General features: G+C 43.2%; 1 protein-coding gene across 5 annotated transcripts in view; it reads left to right on the top strand.

Annotated features, from left to right (window-relative positions):
• The first annotated feature begins 9432 nt into the window (after positions 1 to 9432).
• MATN2 (matrilin 2) overlaps positions 9433 to 27116 on the top strand; it is a 107765-nt gene continuing 90081 nt past the window's right edge. For 2 of the 5 annotated variants that reach the window (XM_075920332.2, XM_075920328.2), the window contains exons 1-2: positions 9434 to 9750; positions 20907 to 21083. In XM_075920332.2, coding sequence (XP_075776447.2) covers positions 20948 to 21083 — 136 coding nt within the window. In that variant the 5' untranslated portion in view covers positions 9434 to 9750; positions 20907 to 20947. Of the gene's footprint in view, positions 9751 to 9932; positions 10130 to 14695; positions 14874 to 20906; positions 21084 to 27116 lie in introns of those variants that run through there. The other 3 variants (XM_075920330.2, XM_075920331.2, XM_075920329.2) reach the window with 3 other exon arrangements.

The following is a 27116-nucleotide window of genomic DNA, read 5'->3' as shown; positions in this document are numbered from 1 at the left end:
AATGGACTGTAAGATAGATAGAAAGCTGGCTAGATTGCCAGGCCAAACTAGTAGCGATCAATTCTGTCTAGCCGGCGATTGATTTCAAGGATCGGTTCTAGGACCGGTTTTATTCAACATCTTTATTAATGACCTGGATGAGGGGATGAATTGCACGCTCAGCAATCTTGCTGATAACACACAGCTAGGGGGAGAAGTAGATACTTTGGAGGGCAGGGATAGCGTCCAGAGTGACCTAGACAAATTCGAGGATTGGGCCAAAAGAAATCTGATGAGGTTGAACAAGGACAAGTGCAGAGTCCTGCACTTGGGACAGAAGAATCCCAAGCATTGTTACAGGCTGGGGACCGACTGGCTAGGTAGCAGTTCTACAGAAAAGGACCTGGGGATTACAAGGAATGAGAAGCTGGATATGAATCAACAGTGTGGCCTTGTAGCCAAGAAGGCTAATGGCATATTTGGATGCATTAGGAGGAGCATTGCCAGCAGATCTAGAGAAATGATTATTTCCCTTTATTCATTACTGGTGAGGCCACATCTGGAATATTGCCTCCAATTCTGGGCCCCCGCTACAGAAAGGATGTGGACGCATTGGAGAGGGTTCAGCGGAGGGCGACCAAAATGATTGGGGAGCTGAAGCACTTGACCTGCGAGGAAAGACTGAGGGATTTGGGCCTATTTAGTCTGCAAAAGAGAAGAGTGAGGGGGGATTTGATAGAAACCTTCGATGTCCTGAAGGGAGGTTCCAAAGAGGATGAAGAAAGGCTGTTCACAGTAGTGACGGATGGCAGAACAAGGAGTAATGGTCTCAAGTTACAGTGGGGGAGGTCTAGGTGGGATATTAGGAAAAACTATTTCACTAGGAGGATGGTGAAGCACTGGAATGGGTTATGTAGGGAGGTGGTAGAATCTCCATCCCTATAGGTTTTTAAGTCTTGGCTTGACAAAGCTTTGGCAGGTATGATTTAGTTGGGATTGGTCCTGCTTTGGGCAGGGGACTGGACTCAATGACCTCCTGAGGTCTCTTCCAGCCCTATCAATCTATTCAAACTGTTCAGTTTTCTCTTAATACGTTCAAAAGGCTTGTTCTTTAATTGTGGATATGTACTTTCCAAATGCCAAATTAATTTTGAAGGTTTCAAGCTTTCAGCACTGCACCCCACACCATGAGGTTTGTTTGACTGCTGTAAAACTACATCTGATAGCTGCACTTGTATTTTCTGTACATCATCTTCATTCCTTTAATCTGTGAAGTGCTTGGTTGAGCTCTTGAAAAATTATCCATTGCACAGTAAGACCTGGCTGAAACATGTGCATGTACTACTTGCTTGCTGCAAAGAACACCACCATCTTCTTCAACAGGAATTGGTAGCAAGCTCTGATTCCATGAAATCATGTACTTGCTTCAGACTTGGTAGGCTCCATAGAAGGTGCACATGACCAGGGCTTGCCAAGCCGCAGCGAGCCCCGCTCACCAGCCATGCGGTTCAGCACGCTGTGCATGCTGATCGCACTGTGGCACCGGGTCGCACTGTGGCACCACAAACCTGAGACACCCCCTTTCACAGTGGGACCTAAACCTGGTTTTAGCACAGCTCATGGGAACCTCTCACCACATGTCCTCTTTCACAGCTTTCCTTTAAGGTGGCCACCTTGGTGGTGATTTACTTCGGCTAGAAGGGTGTCAGAGCTCTGTGCATTAATCTCCAAGCTTCCATACACATGCTTCTTCAAGCGTAAGGTTTAATTTTGGCCTCATCCAAGTTTTTTTCCTTAATGTGCAAGCAAAAGTCTGATTTTTGGGGAAATGTTGGTAAGAACTAATGTAACAATTGACAGAGACCAAATGGTGCCATGAACAATTATACTGATGTCTGTTTTCTTCACAGTTGTTCAAGTCCTCTGTGATGAATGAACCAACTTGATTGGGGGTAACAGAAACCTGGTACATTGCCCCCTGCCCTTAGAAGAACAAAAAAAAGGGGTAAGATAGCAACTAAATGATTTATAGGACTTAATATATGATAGAACATTAACCATATTTGGCAATAGTTTAGACAAACTAAATAAAGGTATCTTGGTTACCTCAAGAGGCTGGTAATAGGACATAGAACTTCTGTGGAAAATAGATCTTGTCAAACTAACATGATAATCCTTAATTTTATTAGATTAAAAGTTTGGCTGATAAAGGCAATTGTGCTGACAACTTCTTTAAGGCATTTGATTTCAAATTGCAAGATATGTTTAAATAGATTTAAAACTGGCTAAATGATAGGTCTCAGTGTAATTGTAAATGGGGAATCGTCATCAAAGTACGTATGTTTCTAATGGGGGTATTTACAGGTTTGGGACTTGGCTCTATGCTATTTCATATTTTTATTTATGACCTGAAATAAAACATAAAAGTATCATTGATAAAGTCTGCAAGCAACTCAAAGATTGGGGGTGTGTAAATAATGAAAAGGCTAGGTCACTGACTGAAAGTAATCTAGATTGCTTGGTGAGCAGCATGGAACCAAATGAAAATGTATTTATCTAGAAACAAAGGTAGGCCATATTTTCAGGAAGGTGTTAAAGAACTTCTCTGGACACACAGCCCCAAATCTGGCACACCTATAAGGGCTTTTATAGCTAGAGAGGGATGGCTCCTTAAAAGGGAGGATCCAAGCCTAGTGTAAGGTGGCAGTAAAGGGAAGCAGAGCTAGAGCCCACAAAGCAGAGGCTGCTGCCCCAGAAAGCTGCTGAAGGGCTTCTCTTTTCTGGATCCTCTGGAGAGGTGGAGGGACCATCTTTACTTTGCTTTACTTTTCCCTAGGGTACTCAGCCTGGGTACTCAGCCTGGGCTTGTCAGATAAGATGAGGATTCAAAATCCATCCTCCACAAAGGCTATTTATCTATTTTCTGTGTGAAACAGCAGAGTAAGCCCAGACTATTTTGGAGATTGCACCTTTGCTTTGTTTGTCTTTTTTCATCATGGACTGCAGCCACGCCTTGAAGGGCAGAGAGCCTTATGGCCAGAAGACCGTATCTCACACTCCAAACCAGTGCTACAGCAACAACTACAGCTAGTAGGGGAATCTGGAATGAGAAGTGCCTATCCTAATGGGACAGGGACAACATACAGGTAGAACTTCTGACGGTGCTACCTTGAGATACGACTTGTATAATGGGGTGAATATGGGGGTTTCAGATGCTGCCTAGAGGCACAGAGCGCCATGGTGAGCATATAGAGATTAAAACAGCCTGACCTATTGAAGTAGTTCTGTGATCAGACTTCATTTGACAGCGATGTTGTAGCTATTCTCTGGATATATGGAGGGCTTCTGCTTTCATCTGATACATTTAATGAACACAGTTAACTGCACTTCCACCAATAGATGGTGTTACATGTTTATCTTTGTATTTTGTTGTTGCATCTGATAGGGGTGGGAGGAGGAGTAGTGAGAAATGGGTTCGAGAAGTAGAAGTCAGAAGTTTGGCCTGTCTAGACTACGTGGAAGATTCGAAAGAGGATATGCAAATTCTGTGGGATTTGCATATCTTCTTCTAATCTCACTTTCGAAAGTGAAGGTAGCCGGGACACAGCTTTTTCGGCACCCCCCCCCCCCTTTTCGAAAAGCTGCGTAAACTTCATTTTTTGAGGAAAAGTGGCTTTTCGAAAAAGGGAGGGGGGATTGCCAAAAAGCTGCATCGCAACTACTTTTTCGACTGCTTTCGAAAGTGAGATCAGAAGAGGATATGCAAATTCCCATGGAATTTGCATATCCTCTTTCGAATCTTCTGCATAGTCTAGACATAGGAGTTCTACCTGTTTTGCCAAAGTTTCTAGTTGCAATGTTCCAACAAATCCTTTGAGTTCCATAAGCAATTATGCAACCCAGAAGGATGCCTATGGTGGTGGATCTCACACAATATGTATTCACTATAAACCTGTAATGAAAAAAGGGGTTGGAGATGCTCAGAGCAGTGAGGCTAGATTCAGCCTAGTCTTGTGACAAAATCTGGAAAGAATAGGATTGTCATGCCAGAAAACTTATAGAGAACAGTGATGGAGTGTCTTTGTGATGATAAAACAGCAGGCCACCTGTAACATGAAAAAACACTGAGTCCGGTATTTGACAGATACTTTTGGCTAGGCGTGGCTGCAGCTGCAAAGAACAGAAGGCTTTTCCTACCTTGTCTATCAAGAAAGGAGACCAGCAGCAAAAAGAACTCCTTTAAAGGAAATTACCTGGGAGTTCATTCTGCTTGACTTGAAAGGCCCACTACCAGAAATGCCTTCTAGAAATCTGTATTTGCCAGAAGTGTATGACACCACCTCAGAATAAATGGCAGTGCTGCCTTTAACAGATAAAAGGATACAGACAGTTTCAGAAGCCTTGATGAGAGATGAAGTGTTGCAATTCAGCCCACCAATCTGCATCTGCAACAATCAGAAAAAGGAATTTGAATAATTTGACATGAGGTTTGCCCACAAATCCAAAAAACTAAACTGACGACCAGTGTTGCCAGTCCTGTGAAAAATGAGGGAGTGGAGACAGTAAACTGCTATTGGTTCCATGTTTAGAGTTTAAATCAGTGAAGACCAATTATGCTTTTTGTCATCTTTGTATATAACAGCAGCTGGCACACAATTATTCATTAGTATGAATTATATTTTGACTTCATAAAACCAAACTTCCCTATAATGTGATGTTCAGGCAGCAAGAAGTGGTAATCCTCCTTGATCCTATCAAGGCTTTTGACTCTGCAAAGACTTATGCAAGTGATCTGAGGACAGCATTCCAGAAGGTGGAAGAAAAGAAGAGCTGGATAGCATGTGCCAAGCACAAGATGCCAGGAAAAAGGAGAATTCTGTTCCCAGTAAAGAAGGGTAGATGGTGTGGCTATGTGGCAACCGGAAAAAGCAGCCTGCCCTGTGGACAAAATCCCAAACTTACTCCTTTTCAGAGAGGACCTTCCATACTACTTAAGAAAATAAACACTTTCTCTTCACTGATACAAAACATGAGAGATCACCCCTTTGCAGTAGACAGAGAAGTAAATTCATTCATTGAAAGAAAAGTGATTGCCAATACTGAGGTTGCTCAACAGCCATCCCAAAAGGTTGCAGAAGAGGCCTTGTAGGTACCTCCACAGGTTTCTGTGGCCTATGGTGGAAAACTGGTTGTGAAAAATTGCTGGGTATCCTTGTGACCTCTCTACCTTAATAGTCTGTTCACAATGGATAGGCCTAACCTTTAGAACATGAATCCTGTATTCACAGATAACCTAGGTACAACACGTCTCAATGATTGAATATAAGAAATACATAGGCAGAACAATCCAAAAATTTATATGGATGGTAGACTGCCTGGATTCCTAAGAGCTGCAACAGTATTAAAAATTTTAGTTACTATTTTAAATTCTTAAAACAGTAAATTCTTAAATTGTTACAGAAAAGTGATCATTACAGATTGCTTACACCGATAGATGATGCTGTCTTTATCTTAATGTCAAGTTGTTGTCTTGTATCGGATGAGGAAAACAGGGTTGGCAGGAAGCTTGAGTCTCACTTGTTTGTGCTGCAGTTGATACCTGCAGTCTTCCATTGTATTATTTCAGGTCTTTATGTGACTATTATGCTAGCACTAAAATCACTTACAACAGCGATATGAGAAAACAGGCTCTGTTCATGAAATGGAGCTAGTGGGTAGCAATAATTCATTTATACACTTTAACAATTTATATTCTTATTAAAAACATAAGTTTTAATGATCACTTTTCTGTGTTTACAGAAGTAACATGTATAATAGGAAAATAATTTTTTTGGCAAATGCAACAGCATAATATTACTCCTTCCATTAAAGAAGTAATATAGACAATCCCAGTAAAAAATAAATAAATAAATAAAACCTAACAGTAGTCCAGACCTGGTCAAGGACAACTTTCAGACACTTAACCATAATGCTTAAGGGCCAATGTTGTCCCATTGAAAAACCAAGGGAAAACAATTGACTACTTGCCTGAACAGTCACTTGGAATTAGTCTTAAAACAGCATAATCTAAGTTTTTCTGTAATTTAACCTTTTAAAAATTAATTTAATAAAAGAATCCTTTACAAATATAATTAAACAGGTCACTAAAGGCCTAAGGGCAAATAATTTGTCATTTTTTGTATTGTTACAAGAATACAGAGAAGAGGGGAAAAAATTAAAGGTTTAAAAAACATGACCTATGCGGAAATTTGATTTGTTCAGTCTGAAGAACAGAAGAAGGAATGGAGACATAACAGTTTTCAAGTACATAAAAGGTCGTTACAAGGAAGAAGGAGAAAACTTGTTCTTGTTAACCTCTGAGGAGAAAACAAGAAGCCATGGTCTTAAATTGCAGCATTGGTAGATGAGGTTGGACATTAGGAAAAACTTCCTGTTAAGGTGGTTAAGCACTGGAATAAATTGTATAGGGAGGCTGTGTGGTCCCCAACACTGGAGATTAAGAAAAGCCGGTTAGACAATCTTTCAGGGATAGTTTAGAATAATACTTAGTTCTGCCTTGAGTGTAGGGGACTGGACTAACGTCAGTACCGGGCAAATTAGTTGAAACTATAGTAAAGAATAAAATTGTCAGACACATAGATGAACATAATTTGTTGGGGGAAAGTCAATGTGGTTTCAGTAAAGGGAAATCATGCCTTATTTAATCTACTAGGGTTCTTTGAAGGGGTCGTCAGACACGTGGACAAGGGGGATCCAGTGGATATAGTATACTTAAATTTCCAAAAGCCTTTGACAAGGTCCCTCACCAAAGGCTCTTAAGTAAAGTAAGTTGTCATGGGATAAGAGGGAAAGTCCTTTCAGGGATTGATAACTGGTTAGAAGACAGGAAACAAAGGATAGGAGTAAATAGCAAGTTTTCGGGATGGAGAGAGATAACTAGTGGTGTACCCCCAGAATCTGTCCTGGGCCCAATCCTATTAAACTTATTCATAAATGATCTGGAGAGAGGAGTAAACAGTGAGGTGGCAAAATTTGCAGATGATACCAAACTGCTCAAGATAGTTAAGATCAAAGCAGACTGTGAAGAGTTTCAAAAAGATCTCACCAGACTAAGTGATTGGTCAACAAAATGGCAAATGAAATGTAATGTACATTACATTTCTCAACATTGGAAAAAATAATCCCAACTATATATACAATATGATGGGGACTAATTTAGCTACAACTACTCAAGAGACCGTTCTTGGAGTCATTGTGGATAGTTCTCTGAAAACATTCACTCAGTGTGCAGTGACCATCAAAAAAACAAACAATGTTAGGAATCGTTTAAAAAGCGATAGAATGTAAGACAGAGAATCTTATTGTTTCTATATAAAACCATGTATGCCCACATCTTGAATACTGTGTGCAGATGTGGTTGCCTCACCTCAAAATAGATATATTGGCATTGGAAAAAGTTCAGAAAAGGGCAGCAAAAATTATTAGAGGTTTGGAACGGGTGACAGATGAAGAGAGAGATTAAAAAGACTTGGACTTTTCATCTTAGAAAAGAGTCTGAGTGGACATGATAGAGGTCTATAAAATCATGACTGGTGTGGAAAAAGTGAATAAGGAAAAGTATTTACTTGTTCCCATAATATGAGAACTAGGGTCACAAAATTAAATAGCAGGTATAAAACAAACAAAAGGAAGTTTTTTTTTCACACAGAACACAGTCAACCTGTGGAACTCTTTGCCAGAGGATGTTGTGAAGACGAAGACTTTAACAGAGTTCAAAAAAGAGCTAGATAAATTCATGGAGGTTAGGTCCATCAATGGCTATTAGCCAGGATGGGTAGGAATGGTGTCCCTAGCCTCTGTGTGTCTGGAAATGGATGACCGGAGATGGATCACGTGATGATTACTTGTTGTTGTGTTCACTCGCTCTGGGGCATCTGGCATTGGCTACTGTCAGAAGACAGGATACTGGGCTAAATGAACCTTTGGTCTGATCCAGTATGGCCATTCTTATGACTAGAAGACCTCTCAGGGTCCCTTCTAGTCCTATCATACTATGATCTAGTCAACTACCACTAGTATGAGCTGCAGAATCTTGAATAGATATTAAAAAGACAAATTTTAATCTTATTTTTTTCGACAAGTCTCCATAAACACTGAACATCTTGGGGGAAAAATATAAGATGCTAGGGCCTGAAGTTCAAATTATTCCAACCTGTGAAAACCCATTGGCTTTCTCATGAGTGATCTTTGGCTGTTGTCTTACAATTTCTGCAGCTGTTATTACTGGCTTTGGATAGTATCTATCAACATGGAAAAGATCTAAATAGCGAGCTGGGTGGACTGTTTGCTACTACATTTAGAGAAGACAATCACCATTCTCTCTCGTGTAAGTCTACTGTTGAAACCATAATGTATCATTAAACAATGCCAGGCAGCTGTGACAACAGTAGTAGATCTTTGATCCAAGTGTAGCTTCTATTGCTGGACAATCAGATATCCTTTGAAAACATACGAGAAATAAAGGTTTCTGTTCGGAAATTGACTAATGAAGGCTTTTATATCAGAACCTTCAATGAAGAGGACAAGAAGTGTTTGCTAAACCAATTGAAAAAGTACACAGACTTGATTCTTACAAATCTACAACAGTGACTTTGGGATTCTACTTAACCTCTATATAGCTTTTTTCCAAAGACCTGCCTTATAAAGCAGGACCTGTTGAGTAGAGTGAAGCACTAACAGCAATGGAACTTCCTACCATGTGAACAGAATAGGACATTTGAAGACAGATTTCAGTGTCATATGATGAATGAATGAAGATTTTATTTAATGTTTTATTGTTACTAGAGGCATACTAGAGTTTTGTATGTTTCCTGCGATGAGAGATTTTATTTCTTCCTATTCCTAGTCATAATAATAAAGCATAGGGACATCTGTGGGGAAGCAACTGTTACGTGCCTCATGCTGGCCCTAGTGAGTCTTCTCCTACTTGTTTTCCCTGAAAGTAGCTTTTATGATTAAAAACACATCTGTCTACCCTTAAGTAACAGTTGGAAGCATACATTTTTGAAGGGCTTTTGTAACCTAAAATTACAGAACTCTGCATCGAGCTTCTTACCTGGTAGTGGTAGCAGGGCTAGCTTGCCCCCTTGTCAGTTGGACTTCAGCCCTTTTGCCCTATTTTCACCCATTGGCCAGAAGAAAGTTATTTGGACTAACACACAGATAATGACTCAAGCCTTTTCTTGCATAACAAATTTGTAGCTGTTGTTACAAAGCCCATGTCCAGATTTTTCCATCTAAGTAATTTATTATATAGCTGGCAGGCTTTCCTCCAGTGTTAATAAATGATCATTACCCCTACAGTGTCCATTTATTTCACCACCCTGCAATCTGCTTCCCCTACAGAAATTCCCCAGCCTCCATGCAGACACAGAAACCACGTCTGAAGCTAGGAAGCCCACATGATTCACTGGGGACTGTTTGCTTTGGCGCTGGAGGTGCTTGTGTGGGGAATGGGATTTCCATTTCCCAACGTTTCCTTTGGTGGATTTCCCTGGACAGGAATCACTAACTGCGCCGGGCCCCGTGCCAAGGGCTGACGCTCAGATGCTGGGAGAAGGATGCTGCTGATGCTGGTCTGAAGTTCAACTGCTGGTGCCCGGGAAAACCAACCCGCTCCCAGTTTGTCCGAGCCGAGGCTCCCGGCCCCGCTGCTGAGGGAGATCCCCTGCGGCCAGGCGCAGCGACGAGAGCCCCGCTCTGCAGAGCCAGGTCTGAGAGCGTCGCGTGAGGGAGCGCGGGGAGCCCAGCCGGCCCGAGAGCGGGCAGCAGCGCGACCCCAGCTGGGGCGCTCGCAGCACCCGCGGAAGGGCTGGGAGCACGGGCGGCCGCCAGCCTCTGCTGGCCCCTCACGTGTCTCCACGGGGGAGGGACGGGCCAGTGACTCCCTCCTCCCTTCCCGCCCGGCACAAGGGGGGAGCCGCGTCTGGGTTTGAAACCGTCCGAGCAGGGCACCGGCCCAGCCAGGCGCCTCCCGCCTGCGCGCAGCACAGAGCGCGGGACAGGGCTGGGAGGCGGCGGGCGGCCTGCCGGGCTCTGTGCGGAGCGCCCCGGCTTTCGCCCTCGGTCTGCAGCCCAGCCAGCGCCGCAGGTAAGCGCCGCCAGCGCCCCGCCGCTCTGGCAGCGCGGGATTTGCGCCGTGGCGGAGCTGCGCCTCGGAGCCCGCTGCGCGTACGCAGGTGTGGCTGGCGCAGGGCAGCGTTTGAGCAGCGCTGCGGGGCAGAGCAGGGCTGGACCCAAGCAGCTCGGAGATCTGGCTCCCCGGCTGTAGGTGCAGCCGCCACCCATTTCTAGTGCTGGAGTTTGAGGTGGGCTCTCCAGGCGCTTAGCTGGGCTTGGCGTGAGCAGGGTTTGCTTTTATCTGTCCCATGCACACCCCAACGATGAAATCATAGTTCCATTGAGGATACTTGACACTTACAGACAGGCAGAGTAAGAGGAATGCTGCTTGCGAGCGTCTTAGAGCAGGATTTAAGTTTATTTACTGTGTATGTTTTGACATGTACTAGATTCAATAACTATCTGCTTCCCCCAGCCTCTGACACCTGCCTTTAGTTTTCCACAATTGTGAACATTTGCATTGATAAAAATAGAAAAATACTTAAAACCCATAACTGTGGGCAATTGGGAATGTATCCTTCACTAAAACAAAAAAGAATGCTTAAAAATATACACTGAGATTATCCATTGAAATTATTAAAAATACTCAAATTCTGCTAAAACTTTTTATAAAGGAATCAAGAAGATTCATTGGTGCTTAGAGTCCTCACTTGAAAGAGCTACCTGTTCTGCCTTCTTAGAGACAAGTTAGGTCCTTAGGTTTCATAAGGCAGTAAAAATAGCCACACTGAATCCCCCATACATTTGAAAACACCATTAGCAACCTCTGTTTTATACTTATGATGGTATTTTTATGTAGTGGATTGGCTAATGTGTATGGGCCTCAAGGCTTTCTCCTGCAGTCTCAAAATAGCACAACTATGTGTCATAAGCACTATGCTGACATTAAAGGAGATTCTCCTTTGAATTTATACTTGTGGAGTAGGAGAATCTGACTTATATTCCCAGTTTCCATTGTAAAATTTCTGAGTTGTCATGATGACAATTTTGACATTTACAAAATCCTGAATAGCCAAAAGAGTTGAAGGTGGTTTTTGATATTGAGGAGTGACAGCATTTTTGCATGCTGTCAAACAATTGACACATGGCACCACACAGATAGCTACATTTTAAGTGGTGGATGAAGTAATTTTGTATCTTATCCTCTATTCAGGATGATTATGAATTGTATAAGACTAAGCTCCCAGTTTTGCGTCATATCTTACATAACCATTAAGGTTTATAAACAATGAATGGTCCTCTTGCACCTTAGGGACTCACCAAAATATATAGAATCATGAGCTTTTATGGGAAAAGCCCTCTTCATCAGATGAACTGTAGTGGAAATAAGAGAAATCAAGATTTTATATATATATATATATATATATATACACACACACACACACACACACACACACACACACACACACACACACACACACACACACACACACACACACACACACACTTACTATACTTTAAAAAGGTTTTTCCTGTGGGACAATACAGTCACTCTGCATCCCTCAGCCCCTTCCTCTGCCCTCAACCACGTGGCCTCCCCCTTCCCCATGATCCGTGGGAGCCACGAGCCATGTGGCCTCCTCCATGCTCCGACCTGCCCTGATGAAGGCTGGGACAGTGGGAGCTGCGAGCTATATGGCTCCTGGGGCATGTGGCTTCCTCCCTCCCCGGTACTCTGAGGAGAGGCGGTGTGGCTGCCCTACTTTATCTCCTCTCCTGCCATGATTACCAGGTGAGAAGAGGTGGGAGCACATGGGAGTCATGGGAGCAGGTAGGGGAGTGGGAGCTGTTTGGCCTTGTGGGGAATGGCGGGAGGTGCATGGGAGCCGCAGAGCCTCACGGGGGCTCGGATGGGGGGCAGTGGTGTGCAGGACATGCCACATCACCAGTGGTCCAAGGGAGGGGGCACATGGGAGCTGTGCAGTCTTGCCTTTCACTGGCGGAGGGCTGGAGTCGTGTGGCCTTCCCCCTCGCAGTGAGATGGAGAGAGCTGGGCCAGCTGCCGCCTCAGTCCTACCCACCCCCCCCAACCGGAGGTCAGAGCAGGGAGAGCCAGGGCTGCTACACCTCCACCTGGCACTCCCCGGAGGCCAAGAAGAGAGCTTGGGCTGCCCTCCCACAGGGGCAGGAGTTAGCAAGCGTAACAAGCAGGGGGCACCACCCCCGTGTGTATATGTGTGTGTGCCAACAGTTAATGTCTTTGTTTAGGTCCAGGGTAACGTCAAATCTGTGCATCTGGAAATTAGCCAGTTGATAATACTCTCTAACATAATGAAAATTGTTGTGGGTTCTTCAGTGACCACAAGTTGTCAGGATCTCAGTTTAAAATGACAGCATTTCCATGTCCTAATGACCCATAACATAATGGTGGACATTAGGTTAGTATTAACTCAGAAAAGAAGAATGCAATCTAGTGATACACAAAGCACTTCCTGAAGCATTTGGCTTTTCTTCTTAGGCCACCATTCAAGAAGTGAACAGGCTTGACTCTGTTTAGCTTGAGACATTGGGGGAAAAGATCACACATGGTGTGGTGTGCCTGTGTTACTAAGGGACATTAAAATAGAAGGCATAGATTGTCTCAGTGAATCCCACCATGTCTAGGGATAAGAGACTCTAATAATGGGCATAGTGAGACATGCATATGATTTTTCTATGAAAACTGAAATATTTGAAACTGAAAATAGCTGAAACCTTTCTATACTATTTCCTTTGAATGCCTTCTAAAATCTAGATATTTAAATTTTAATTTATATAATTCTGTGTGTGTGTATAGTTATATAAATATTATTAAAACTAAATCTGATGTATTTGCGTGTTATTTTAAGAAAGAAAATACATCAGATTGGCTGTAAGGCCCTAACCCTGCACATTGGCACATACTTAACTACTTCTGTAAGTAGTTCCATTGACTTCAGTCGGATTACTCATGAGTAAAGTATAATGCATGCTTAAATGTGTGCAGGATTGAGGCCCAAGTATAAAATAGCAAGGGGTATTTTAGGAATCTTATACAGACTAGAGAAAGATTAATCCGATACAAAGACTCTAACATGATTGATACACTCTACTCAGATGAGGAGAAAACATCAACTGCCACTATTTCACATTTATTGTCAGATTTTTCTGATTGATAAAGTATGTTCACAATTAAACTTTGTTTTCATTACAAGTAAAGAGTATCTGGAATACGCTATTTTGTTTTAGGCAGATGGTGGTGTACAATTCACCCTTTCTTCAACTTGACATAGCAGCCGTGGGGCCAGTATGGATACGCTAAATCTGTTTAGCATGCCTGTTATTTTTAATACATTTTAGTTTGTAACGAAATAGCTGTATTTTATTAGACAAAATTAAACAGCCAACTTGTATTATGTGTGTAATCTAAATTTCTCAGCACTATTCTCGTAACTTTCTGGAATCTCAGATGACTAGAACAGACCCATAACCAGAGAGCACAGATGTATGTGCCCCAAAAGAACAAGTTGAATGAAACAATCTATTGTTCAAACAGCAACAGAAGTAAAATCACTAACATGGAGGTTGATGCTATCATAAAATAAGAATCCCTTGGTAAATCCTACTCAGTGGAAATTGTGAAGAGTGAACCATGCTGTTGGTGCACGGGTATCCAACATCACTGTAAACTTTTATTATAGTAAATTTCTGAAATTCTTGAAATTATCATTAGTTATTTTCAATAATGTCAATATTAACCTCAGCAATATTAATGACTCGAAATATCACAAAGATGGATGTGTTAGAAACAATTAACAGATGCTATATTATTGTTTATTTCATTAAAGACCTAGAAAATGAAATAATATCAATATAACTTGAAATGTATTCTCAAAGAAAATATACTTAACATTTTCACTAAGTTCATTAGATAAAGTGAGTGTTGTCAGCAAGAAAGTGTTACTACGACATTTACATAGCACAATGACATTGTAATGTGAAAACCGAAATGTTGAACATGTTTTAATATGCTTTGTGTTAGCAAGAAATGTGTTGATCTGAATGCAGAAAGTTTATTTTCATTTTTCTTAAGATATCTTGTTTGTAAAAAATTGTAAGATGAGAGAAGTAAATTCTCTCAGAATTTTTAAAATGAGAACTTAAGGTTAAGTTCTAAAAACATTCCAAGCTTTTCTATTACCATTTGTAGTTTAAAATAATTGTAATCAGCTCATGCAAACTGAAAAGATATTTGGTGTAGGTCTGGCTGTGTGCTGCATGCACAATATTACAACAAGCAATGTATTGTGATGTGTACCTGCTTACATAATTTTTGTGTCTTTTAGACTATATACAACATTCCTTAAAAAAATTTGAATTATTAAAAATTGCTACAAATCATCTTTGTGTGATTGCTAATGTTGGGTATGAGAAACTGCTCTATAAAGTCTAGTTAATTTCAACATAGCCACTAAGTATCAAAACTAACAATATTGGGATTTGATATGTCACAAAACTAGTGGAAGACTTGCTCTCCTGAATTATGACAAATTGTCTGATTGTTCGTATTATTTGTTAGCCTCCTATAGTGATCATTCTTGCTAGTCCAACCCAACAGTTGGCTGAGTTTGTACAAAGCAAAGGAAAAAAAACAGAAAGCAGTGGTTGTCTTTGACCTCTCTCCAGCACAAAAAAACCCTCAATGGTTTTATTGGGAGCTGTGTGCTATACCATTGAGCCCAGGACTCCATTAGAAGGTATGATGGGAAATGGGTAAACTGGGTTTACCTTGTGGTTTGCCTAGTCTCCATGATTGTTTGGTCTGGGTGGCGAGGAGGCACATATTACAACACTGCTGGTTCACCTTGATACCCTACTTTAGTTGCTGTGTATAAACTCACTTCCGTATTAGCTTGCCTGGTTTCTGTAGTGACCATAAGAGCAGTTGTGGGAAAAGTCTATTTTCTGCTGTGCTGAGTGCTCTTTTTACCTTTGTAATGAGGATGTTCAGATAGAATCATAGAGCTGGAAGAGACTTCAGAAGGTCATCAAGTCCGGCCCCCTGCCCAAAGAAGGACCAATCCCAACTAAATCAACCCAGATAGGGCTTTGTCAAGCCGAGACTTAAAAACCTCTAGATTCCACCACCTCCCTAGATAACCCATTTCAGTACTTTCCCACCCTCCTTGTAAAATAGTTTTTTCGTAATTTCCAACCTAGATCTCCCCCACTGTAACTTGAGACCATTGCTCCTTGTTCTGCCATCCATCACTACTGTAAACAGCCTTTCTCCATCCTCTCTGGAACCTCCCTTCAGGAAGCTGAAGGCTGCTATCAAATCCCCCCTCACTCTTCTCTTCTGCAGACTAAAGAAACCCAATTCCCTCAGTCTCTCCTCATAGGTGATATGCCCCAGCCCCCCTAATCATTGTGGTCGCCCTCCACTGGATCCTTTCTATAGTGGGGGCCCCAGTACTGGACACAATACTCCAGATGTGACCTCACCAGAGCCAAATAAAGGGCAATAATCTCTTCTCTAGATCTTCTGGCAATGCTCCTCCTAATGCAACCTAATATGCCTTTAGCTTTCTTGGCTACAAGGGCACACAGTTTACTCATATCCAGATTCTCATTTCTTGTAATCCCCAGGTCCTTTTCTGCTGAACTGCTACTTAGCTAGTCGGTCCCTAGCCTGTAACAATGCTTGGGATTCTTCCGTCCCAAGAGCAGGACTCTGCACTTGTCCTTGTTGAACCTCATCAGATTTCTTTTGGCCCAATCCTCTAATCTGTCTGGGTCACTCTGGACCCTATCCCTGTCCTCCAACATATCTACCTCTCCCCCTAGCTTAGTGGCATCTGCAAACTTGCTGAGGGTGCAATCCATCCCCCTCATCTAGGTCATTAATAAAGATGTTGAACAAAACCAGTCCTAAAACCAATCTTTGGGGCACTCTGCTAGAAACTGACCACCAATCTGACATCGAGCTGTTGATCACTACCCGTCGGGCTCGACAGTCTAGATGGCTTTCTATCCATTTATCCAATCCAAACTTCCTTAACTTGCTGGCAAGAATGTTGTGGGAGACTGTATCAAAAGCTTTCCTAAAGTCAAGGTATATCACATCCACTGACTTTCCCATATCCACAGAGCCAATTACCTCATCATAGAAGCTAATCAGATTGGTCAGGCATGACTTGCCCTTCGCTATGGTTGGCTCCTATACTGAAGCAGCAATCCAGGGAGAAAGGAAGGTGTAAGGCTTATAGCTGCAGTTCCAGAATCCAAGCCGTCAGTCAGGAGCTCTTCCCTCACATTCCATTCTCAGCAAGAGAACATGCTACAAGAACAGCTGAAGCAGAGCTGGAGCAGGCATCAGAAGACCACTGATAGAAACGACCACTACTTCTAATGGTTTGCACAGTAGTGCCCATTGATTTTTAACTATTTAAATTGAAACTCCTAAGAGAAGGGGCCACGTTTGTACTCCATTCTCTTCATTAGAGGCTGGGACTGAAAGCAGTTAAAATGAAGTTGGGGAAGGTACCAAAATGCCACAGATCCAGTAGAGAGAGATCCATTGCTTTAAGGACTGTTGCATGGCTACTGTTCAAAGGCTGAGACTGGTTGCAATGGAGTGGGGCCCGCACAAGGACAGATCATTATTGGGCACTGAACCATAACATGAGTAACCCCATTGCTGGGTCTCTCAACTTCAGAGAGGCAGATTTACTGCCCTATCCTGTGTGGTACTGTGCACCTCCTGTGAGGTGCTGCTGAACCTCCATTGGGAATCAATGTCTCACAGAACTGAGGTCCTTAGTTAGCTTGCTCCTGAGGTGGGACTAGAGCCTCATATGATTCTGCAATGGTGGGTTTGAGGCTTATCTACTAAATAAAACGTTTCTATCATCTAAACAATTATTTATAAGACACTAATCATCATTCAAAAGCACTTATGAGATTTAATGTTGCCTGGGAAATTTGCCAGCTTGATCTTTCATGTGGATGAGACTTCCCCTTACCAGATCCTTGCCATTTTTCATAGGACTCTTCCTCATCTAGCCACCTCCTGGATACATTAAACCCATTTTTTCTGTACTGATATCAGGATGCCAGCTACCTAGGCAAGGCTCCTTGGTGGTGAAGCATTGTTTGGGTCAGGGGTGATTCTTGGGATGTATTATTCATATCTCAACTACTTGCCTTGTGCTTTGTGAATTGGCTGCCCCTCAGGCTGTAAGAACTAGGGATGTTAAAATACATTTAATTAAATAGCCGTTTAACTGCTGAAAATTTCAGCAGTTACACATGGGGTGGGGATCGGCTCCACAGGAGCCAGTGAGAGCAGAGAGCTGGCTTTTAAGCCGGCTCCCGCCTGCCGCCCTGTCTCACCCCCCTCCTCCCAGCAGTGGCTCCCCAGGAGCCAGTGCGCACAGGGAGCTGACTTTTAAGCCAGCTTCCCACATGTATCAGCTCCTGCCTGTCTCCCTCCTGCCCTGCTTTTAAGCCGTCTCCCCATGCATACCAGGAACCTGCACGTAGATCGTGAAGGTTAACAGATGATCCCAGGCTCATTGGTTAACAGTGTACATGGTTACACTTTCAATCCATAATGAGAACCATTGACTACATCATCATGTTTTGGGTTTGGAGGTGGTTGGCCAAAAGGGGTAGGGCCAGAATTCAAATACAGGTTGAATGTCTTTAGTTCGGCACAGAAAGTCAATATTGTCTAGCAGCATTACCAACACTTGCACCATTTACTGGGATGTTAGAAGACATTTAGGGGTAAATTAGAGATAAATAACAGAACACTGAGAGCTAGGACTGGTAGCTATAAACAAGCTTTATGGGATTGCAGGACATTTGTATACTCCCATAATAAGTGGACATCCGGCTAACTAAAATCATGTTGGACTATGGATGTTGCCAGACCAGGGAGTGCCAGATTAGAGATGTTCAACCTGTAGGATGCAGTCTGAATCACTTACGATGTCACTGAGGGCATGCATTGGAATCAGCTTAGGCTCTTTATCAGTGTCATGTAAGAGTACAGGCAGTCCCCGGGTTACGTACAAGATAGGGACTGTAGGTTTGTTCTTAAGTTGAATCTGTATGTAAGTCGGAACTGGCATTCAGATTCAGCCGCTGCTGAAACTGATCAGTTTCAACAGTGGCTGAATCTGGACACCAGTTCTGACTTACATACAGATTCAACTTAAGAACCCCAGGCATCCCCAAGTCAGCTGCTGCTGAAACTGATCAGCAGCTGATTCCAGGAAGCCCGGGGCAGAGCAACTCTGCCTCGGGCTTCCTGTAGTCAGCCGCTGGTCAGTTTCAGCAGCGGCTAACTTGGGGAGCCTGGGGCAGAGCAGCTCAGGTGCTGCTGGGTTGGTCCAGTAGCGCGGCCGCTCCTCGGCGCTACTGGACCAACCCAGCAGTACCCCAGCTGCTCTGCCCCAGGCATCCTGATTCAGCCACTGCTGAAACTGATCAGCAGTGGCTGAATCAGGACTCCTGGGGCAGAGCAGCTGGGGTGCTGCCGGGTTGGTCCAGTAGCGCCAAGGAGCGGTGCTGCGGGACCAACCAGCAGCGCCCCACCTGCTCTACCACAGGCCCCGGGCTTTGCTCCACGTCTCCCTGGTCTGCTGGGGGGGGGGTGGCACTAGCTGCGTCCCCCCCTCCCCCCAGCAGACCAGGGAGACGCGGAGCAAAGCGGCGGAGGACCCGGGCCGGACCGCGGCGCTTCCAGATCAGCTGGAAGCGCCGTGGTCCGGCCCGGGTCCTCCGTGGCTTTGCTCAGCGTCTCCGTGGTCTGCAGACCAGAGAGACGCTGAGCAAAGCCACGGAGGACCTGATCAGCTGGAAGCGCCGCGGGTCCGGCCCGGGTCCTCCGCGGCTTTGCTCCCCGTCTCCCTTGTCTGCAGACCAGGGAGACGCCGAGCAAAGCGGCGGAGGACCCGGGGCCGAACCCGCGGCCGCTTCCAGATCAGCTGGAAGTGGCCGCGGGTCCGGCCCTGGGTCCTCTGCCGCTTTGCTCCCCGTCTCCCTGGTCTGCTGGCTCCCCCAGCAGACCAGGGAGACGGGGAGCAGCTTTTCTCGCCCCGGAGGAGGCGGGCGGCGGGACCAGGCGTCCCGCCGCTCCAGTCCTCCGGGGCGAGAAAATCCCTGTTAGTAACTGCGGATCCGACGTAAGTCGGATGCGCATAACTCGGGGACTGCCTGTACTGTGGATGACCAAACAGTAGTGGCAGAAGTTTCCAGAAGCCAGATTACAGAAGTCAGAATGTTTCCCCTGGTCTCCTTTCAGTGCCAAGTAAGACTGGGCATAGTGGTATCTTGTGTCAGGTAGTCCTTGCAAAATGATTAGGTTGAAATTTGGATCATAGGTGGAATAGAGGTAAATAGTTTCTCATTAGCATTTGGGAGGCAGGAGAACTCAGTCCCCTTTAGGGGGAAAAAAGTAGCAAGGCAGCACTGATGAAGGCTCAATGGTGGTACAATCTAAGCAAGAATAATTTGCTGTTTTGTACTGGTAGATATTAAAAATGTATCTGGATAACCTTTGGGGTATGTCTAGACTATACACTTCTTTCGAAAGAGATCGTCTAGACAGCCACAACTTTTTTCAAAAAAGCAATCCACTTTTTCGAAAGAGCACCCAGGCAATCTGGATGCTCTGTTTCGAAAAAGCCCTGTTTGTGTTCAAGAATGCCTTTTTTCAAAAGAGCTCTTTTGAAAAAAGGCGTTTTTCCTCGTAAAATGAGGTTTACTGCTGTCAAAAAAAAAACGCTGTGTTCTTTCGATTTAATTTCGAAAGAATGTGGCGGCAGTCTAGAGTCTAGATGCAGATGAAGTTTTTTTTTTAAAAAGGCCACTTTTTTTGAAAAAACCCTGTAGTCTAGACATAGCCTTGGAGTGCCTGTCACCATGATAGAGCCTTTGGGTTAGATATTTGAATCCCCTGTTTACCATTTAGGAAAGGATAGAATAGCCTCAAGTTTAGCTTACAAGGTCTACCTTCCCTTTTCTTGAGCATTATAGATGGATTTTATGTTCATACAGGTGCAGCCAAGAATTATCCCAATAGCTTTAAGAAGCAGGTTGTGATGAGGCCATAAAAATACATACATATTGGCAAAAAGAAGTTAAAAAGCAGTTGCTAAGGCAAGAATGGAGGCTGAAGAGGAATTATACAGGAAGTTGATGGAAGATAATAGCAAGACATTGATTTTTAGGTTGGCTAAAAGAAGAAAGCATGAGCCACAAGATATGAAGAATCTTTGTGTGAAAGATGGGAACTGTGTAGCGATTAACCCAACAGAGGTATGGAAGCTATTAAATGAGAAGAGAAGGTTAGGAGAGCAAGCACCATCAACAGTTATAGAGAAACCTCAAAAAGGTTTCTGTAGAAGAGATAAAAGAAGCACTGAATATAATGAAAAAATATTGAACCCACTGATGAAAAAGAGAGAACTGATGATGTAATCAAGGCAGGTGGAGATAATGGAATAAAATGGCTTGATGGATCATGTGTTTGCTGGATACAAGCTAGAATTCCATATGACTGGAGCAGAGGGGCTAATAGACTTGCCAGACTTGTGAGCAACATGGGAGCACTGGCTCTGTGCTCCCAGAACAGTCGGAACCTTGAGTAGAAGGCATGGTGGTGGGGTGTTTGTGTGGTAGAAGGGCAGAAGTGAGGACAGGATGGCCCCCATTACTATAGTATAAGTATGCATAGTTTGGATAATCAGAGTTCTTTTCTTTTCTTTTTTTTCCCACAGTTTTCCATTCCTGATTGCCCATCTTGCTTTTCTTCACGAAAATGAAGAAAATGGTTACATGCTTCCTACTGCTGTTGGGACAAACTCTACTTTTCAGCGCCTTTGCCAGGGAGAGACATCTTCCAGCAGTATTTTCAAGCCAAAAAAATGGTGCTAACCCACAAGGTATTTTACTTGGTGAGTTGTAATAAGCATTCCTAACAAAAATTGTAAATGTATGGCTTATTGGTCAGATGCTGGCTGAGATAATTATAGTAAAAGGGAATCTGCCATCTGCAGAAGGGAAAGAAAATTTTTGACTTTATTGTTGGTAGAAGGAGATTGCTATCAGTCTGTCCAGTTTCTACCAGGGCAGCCAGAACTTGAACCCACTACTCTGTGCTCCCCAGGCAATTGCCCTATCACACTGTAAAGTTCTGTAGAAAAGAACCTGGGGATTACAGTGGATGAGGAGTTGGATGAGAGGCACCAGTGTGCCCTTGTAAGCAAGAAGGCTAATCCCAAGCATTGGTACAGGCTGCGGACCAACTGGCTAAGTAGCAGTTCAGCAGAAAAGGACCTGGGGATTACAAGGAATGAGAATCTGGATATGAGTAAACAGTGTGCTCTTGTAGCCAAGAAAGCTAAAGGCATATTAGGTTGCATTAGGAGGAACATTGCCAGAAGATCTAGAGAAGTGATTATTCCCCTTTATTCACAGTAGTGACGGATGGCAGAACAAGGAGCAACGATCTCAAGTTACAGTGGGGGAGGTCTAGGTTGGAAATTAGGAAAAACTATTTCACTAGGAGGGTGATGTAGCACTGGAATGGGTTACCTAGGGAGGTGGTTGAATCTCCATCCCTAGAGGTTTTTAAGTCTCGGCTTGACAAGCCTTGCCTGGGATGATTTAGCTGGGATTGGTCCTTCTTTGGGCAGTGGGCTGGGCTTGATGACTCCTGAGGTCTCTTCCAGCCCTTTGATTCTATGAATCCCTTCATTTTCATCATGTTGATTTTCTTCAAATGGGTAGAGATTTCCCCTGCTGTGCTGAGAAGCTATAGAGGACAGAAACTAATATTTAGCTTATGTCTGGAATATAGAGAGCTGGCTAGTATATTTTCACTGATTTTGGATCCCATTTCATAAGACAGTGTTTAGGTCGGGGTTATGATCCACTACTCACAATTTAATTTAACTGAGTGGATGAATTACAAATATGTCATATTACAGAGCCCCAGGAATTGACTGTATAATTCTCTTAAAATAGGACTAAAATTCCTGTATGTTGTACTTCATTAATATATTTAAACTCCAGATTTGGTACAATAATTCTGCAGAGGACATGTGATTTTTTTTCAGTGTTTCCTTTTGCAAAAAAAAAAAAAAATTAAACTGTTTATTCTGATATTTTGCCCATTTGTTTTCTTTTGAATTCCATTAACTATATTTTCACATTTCCATTCCCTCCCTCTCAGGCATGATAATATTGTAGATATAGGTCGCTTCTGAAATACTTCAGAATTAAACAGATTTATTCCTTTAATTAAGATCAAATGAAATGCTTATCCTCAGCAACAGCTCCCTGCGGAGCAACGCCTGAAGTCCCACTCCTGCATTGCAACCTGGCACACAAGATTACAGTGTTGCTCACCTGTGGCCTTTCACTCCCTCAGATGACCCAATTCCCTTCTGGGTCTCACACCTTTGATTAGTGGAGGGTTGTGGTTCAGTGAGGAGGGAGAATACATAAAGAAGATAGGGGAAGAGTCCCTGGGACTGATGGAGTATTTGTGGGGGAAGGGGAGCGAGGTTCAATGGGAAAGCAGGAATATATAAAGGGGCATGGGGCACCTGGGAATATAGAGGTGGGGACTGAGATGGCTGCAAGGGTTGGGAAGATTTGTGGGAGTGAAATGGAGAAGTGGGGGTTGAGGGCTGCCATGCTGGGTAAATTTCAAGGAGACGTCTGTGTAATTGTAGGGTGGGTAAGTGTAATGGGGTTGATGAGTTTCTCAAGGGATGGGATAATGCTTAATAGAATGATGCAGTACGTAAAAATGGGTTTTGTGTACTGTTTTTATTTACATATATTCATTTGAGATATTTATCAATGCAAATGTAATAAAAAGAAATAAAACATTTTAAATAACAAAAAATCCTCAAAATGAGCAATTATGCAAAACTAAAAAGAATTTCATAGGATTCTAAGGAAGAGGGATGCAGGAAAACATGGTTCCTATTCTCTCTCTCCTTGCATTTAGTCCGGAAAACTGCTTAGCTTGGCTTTCTTTTTCTCTGAGGAGAAATAGCATGGGGAAAGTGCACTCGTCACTCTGAGGGTGGGGAAAGAGCATGGTAGCCTCACGGATAAAGTCAATATGGCTGCCCTCTGTTTCAGAGCTGTGTGGCCCAACGGCCAGAGTAAAGAGAGCTCCGCTGAGCTGCAAAGAAGCATAGCCCAATGGCCAGAGTCAGGAGGAAGTGGCTTAATGGGTTGCTTGTCAAAGGGGGTTGCCAGGGAAAGGGGACCCAGGCCCTCCCTGCTCCGCTAAATCCCAGCTCAGGGCCCTGGGATATTGATTTTGTGTGTTCTGATAGTGGATTACAGTTTGTTTCAGGAGAGTTCCAGAATTTCAATAAGGACTGAGATTTCGATCACACATCTTCACTGGGGTATGGTCAAAGCAATGGAAAACTGAAATCAGCAGGAAAAATTGCTAAGAAAACTTGAAAAAAGTGAAGAATGCAGAGGCTCAACCATATTTAGCACTACTCAGTTATAGGAATACTCCATCTCCAGAGCTAAATTCTAATCCAGCCCAAAGACTGATGAGCCAGAGAATGAAGCTGATCTTGTTGACAATCTGAAGGTTGTTTGATCCTGGGTATCCAGGTGCTTCATGTGGTGAACTACAGAGAATCCAACAAAAAAGACAAGTGTTTTATTACAACAGATGTGCCAGAGATATGCCAGATCTGGAGCCAGATGACAAAGTGCAAATACACCTATTAACAAAACAGGATAAATTCTGGCACAAAGCTGCAGTGGTACTACTAGGAAACGACAGATCATATCAAGTGCAACAGAACAATAAAGATATGAAAGTGCTAGCAGACACTTGCAAGCAGCATACTGCTTCCTGCAGGGAATTGCTTGCAAGCAACTCTTCCTGGGGAACTGAAAACCCATGAGGTTGAAGAAGTCATGTTGTAAGCAGCCACAATAAAGCTGGAAATTATTTACCCTATGTCAGAGTAAGATCTTATATGGCAGAAAATCCAGGCAAAATGAAGCATAAAATATTCATCATCTTGCCTGTGATCTCTTGTACTAAGGTTTTCCTCAGTTTTAGGGGAATCACTTGAAAACATCTGTTTCCAGCTCACAAGAGTTTTACCTTCTTGGCACTGTTGTATCCTGGTGGTTTAGGATATTGATTGTAATAGTCCCTAAACATGTATTTGCCTAGTCTTTGGGAGGCATTTTGTAAGTGAATAAAGAAGCAGATGTCAAGACCAGACCAGGTGTATGTGTCTGCAACATACTGGCAGTGTGGTACATTTGCTGACATGTATAAAACACTACGTGGGAGCAGTGCTGTCAGTGACTGTGATGATCCTGAGGAGCTGCTTCCTGGAAGAGGCTCTTTTCCTGAGAGGGCAGAAGTGGCCAAGCCACCATGAGAAGCCAGAGTGAGTATCAAGGCAAGTGCAGACTGTGGGATCTTTAGCCACTCCCGTCACTGACACACTATGGCAGGGTGAATGAATTTGAGCCTCAGAAGGATACATGAACATGCTATGCAGAGTGCATCCCCTGTGGCCTATTGGCTATTGACAAAATGGAAGTTTATCCTCATCTTGAGGATTGTGAGACTTGTGGATTGATGTGATCTTCTGGAACCAAGAACTCCCAAAACAGTGACATCTGATGCTGTAGTTAAAGCAGTAACAGATCATTATGAACTAAAACAATCTGTTAGTGTCCTGTGATTTAAATTTTACTCCTGCTTCAGGGCTCCTAATGAACCTGTCTCACAGTTTGTGGCAAATCTGTGCTAACTGGTAGCCCAATGGGAATTTGGAAATGGTGTGGAGGATACAATGTTGAGTGACAACATTGTTTGTGACCTCAATAGTGAAACTGTGCAGTTAAGGATTCTGGTAGAGCCCACTCTTAACACTCCAAAAGGCCCTGGATATCGCTGCGGCATTGGAAATGGCTGCTAGAGGCACCCAGGAACTTTCTCAAATCCCTGACAGGTGGGAGATAGGAAAGTGATGGTCAGGCCACAGCAGGAAAGGCCAGCCTCCAGGCCACTAATGCTAGCAGGACTATAGAGTGCCACCAATGGAGGGGATCATTCTCACACTGAGTATAGGCATAAAGATTCAGAGTACTTTTATTGTAAAAGAGAAGACATTTGGCTAGGTGCTGCAGAACTAAAGAAAGGGAGTGCAGAGATACATGGGAAAAGAGGGGAAATAAAATGCCCCCATTCGGGGACCTGAATGGGAAGAAGAGATAAGGTGTCTGCTTTCTTGCATCAGTCAGATTTTTATAAGAAATCAGTCAGAGCCAAGCTACAGTTGACTGGACAAAACATGAAACTGGAGCTTGACAAAGGCATAGTGATCACACAGTTGAGGCAAAAGACCTGCAAAGTTATTGCTGATGCATTCCCTAGCCTTGTCCCTTACCTGAGCTCTACGCAAGTCCTTCAATGTGAGGAAAATTCCTAAACTTGGGAGAATGGAAATAGAAGTGAGGTCAAGCTCCCAGAGAGCTCATCTCCCTCTCTTTGTCATGGCTTTGTCAGGGTCAAGTCTTTTTGGTTGGAACTGACTCTCTGCCTTGCAGGTTGGCTGGAACGAGTTCCTGGGACCTTTTGTATGACATGAGTGCAGGATCAATGAATGACCTGTTGGAAAAACTTGGGCAAGTATTTTGAGAGGAAATGAGAGAACTCCAGAATCTTGGGTTGAGACTACTTGTAGATCCTACTGAATGTCCTCAGTTTTGCCAGGTCCACCATCTTCCTTATGAGCTACACGCGAGGGTAGAAGAGGAACTTGATGTTTAGAGACTGCAGGGATTATCCATGTAGTGAAATTCTCTGAATGCACTGTTCTGGAAGTGCCAGTATTACAAGCTGATGGTTCATACAGTTATGCTACAAACAAACAAACTGCAAACCAGGTTACCTGCTTGGAGCAGTACCCTTTCGACGCATAGAAGAACCTTACTAAGCTAGTTATGTTGCATACTTGACAATAGTCCTGCATGAAGGCTCTCAGAATGTAGCCACTATCAATACACATAAAGGATTCTGTGGCTATACCTGCTTAGTGTTTGGGGTTTCCTATATTTGTGCTCTCTTCCAACATGTGACGGAAGGATTACTTGCTGGATTGCACCATGTCCTGGTATACCTAAACGATGCTCTCATGACAGGAGAGAGAGAAGTGGAGCATCTGTGGAGCCTAAACGAAGCCCTACAAAGGTTAGAAGAAGCTGGGTTGCAACTCAAGTGCTCAAAGCATGTTTTTGTGGCCAAGGTGGTGGTTTATTTAAAAAATGGTATTTTGGGGAAAGGACTGTGAACCCTGGTGGAGACGGCTGAAGCTATCAAAGAAGGTCCTGTTCCAGAAAATGTGAGTTAATTTCACATATGGCAAAGATAAAGGATGTTGTAACCAAAATACAAAATTGAATCTCTGTGATCAGATTGAGAGGACTAGCTAACAACTATAGAAATACTCCCATGTTTCTATCTTTTATTCTACAAAACAACAAATCAATATTTTTTCAGAGAAAGCAGTTTTTCTAGCTAGACATCTGCTTGGTAAAGGCTATATGTATTTCATATGATGTGATCATATCAGTTTCTGGGAGTTATTGTCTGAATGCAGTTGGGTAATTGAATGAGTTTTGCAATTGCATGTCAGGTAATTACAATGGTTGCATGTCAGGTAATTTGAATTCTTAGAAATATAAATTATTTGTCTACCCATTTATGAGGTTAAGATGATAAATGAGGGAAATATTCATTTAGTGAACATTTCTTCCAAGGGTATATATAGGTAACACTGGAACTTAAACTGCTAGAAGTTTCCTGAAACTGAACGGTACTGAAAAAGAGAGAGAGAGGGCCTAAAAATATGCAATTGGATTCTGTCCAGTAAAAACGGCTGTTAGTCAAATTTGAATGTCTGTGTTGAATTATA

The sequence above is a fragment of the Pelodiscus sinensis genome, chromosome 2 (genome assembly GCF_052426305.1).
Source record: "Pelodiscus sinensis isolate ZL-2025 chromosome 2, ASM5242630v1, whole genome shotgun sequence".
Taxonomy (NCBI): domain Eukaryota; kingdom Metazoa; phylum Chordata; order Testudines; family Trionychidae; genus Pelodiscus; species Pelodiscus sinensis.
This window is presented reverse-complemented; position numbering and strand designations above follow the sequence as displayed.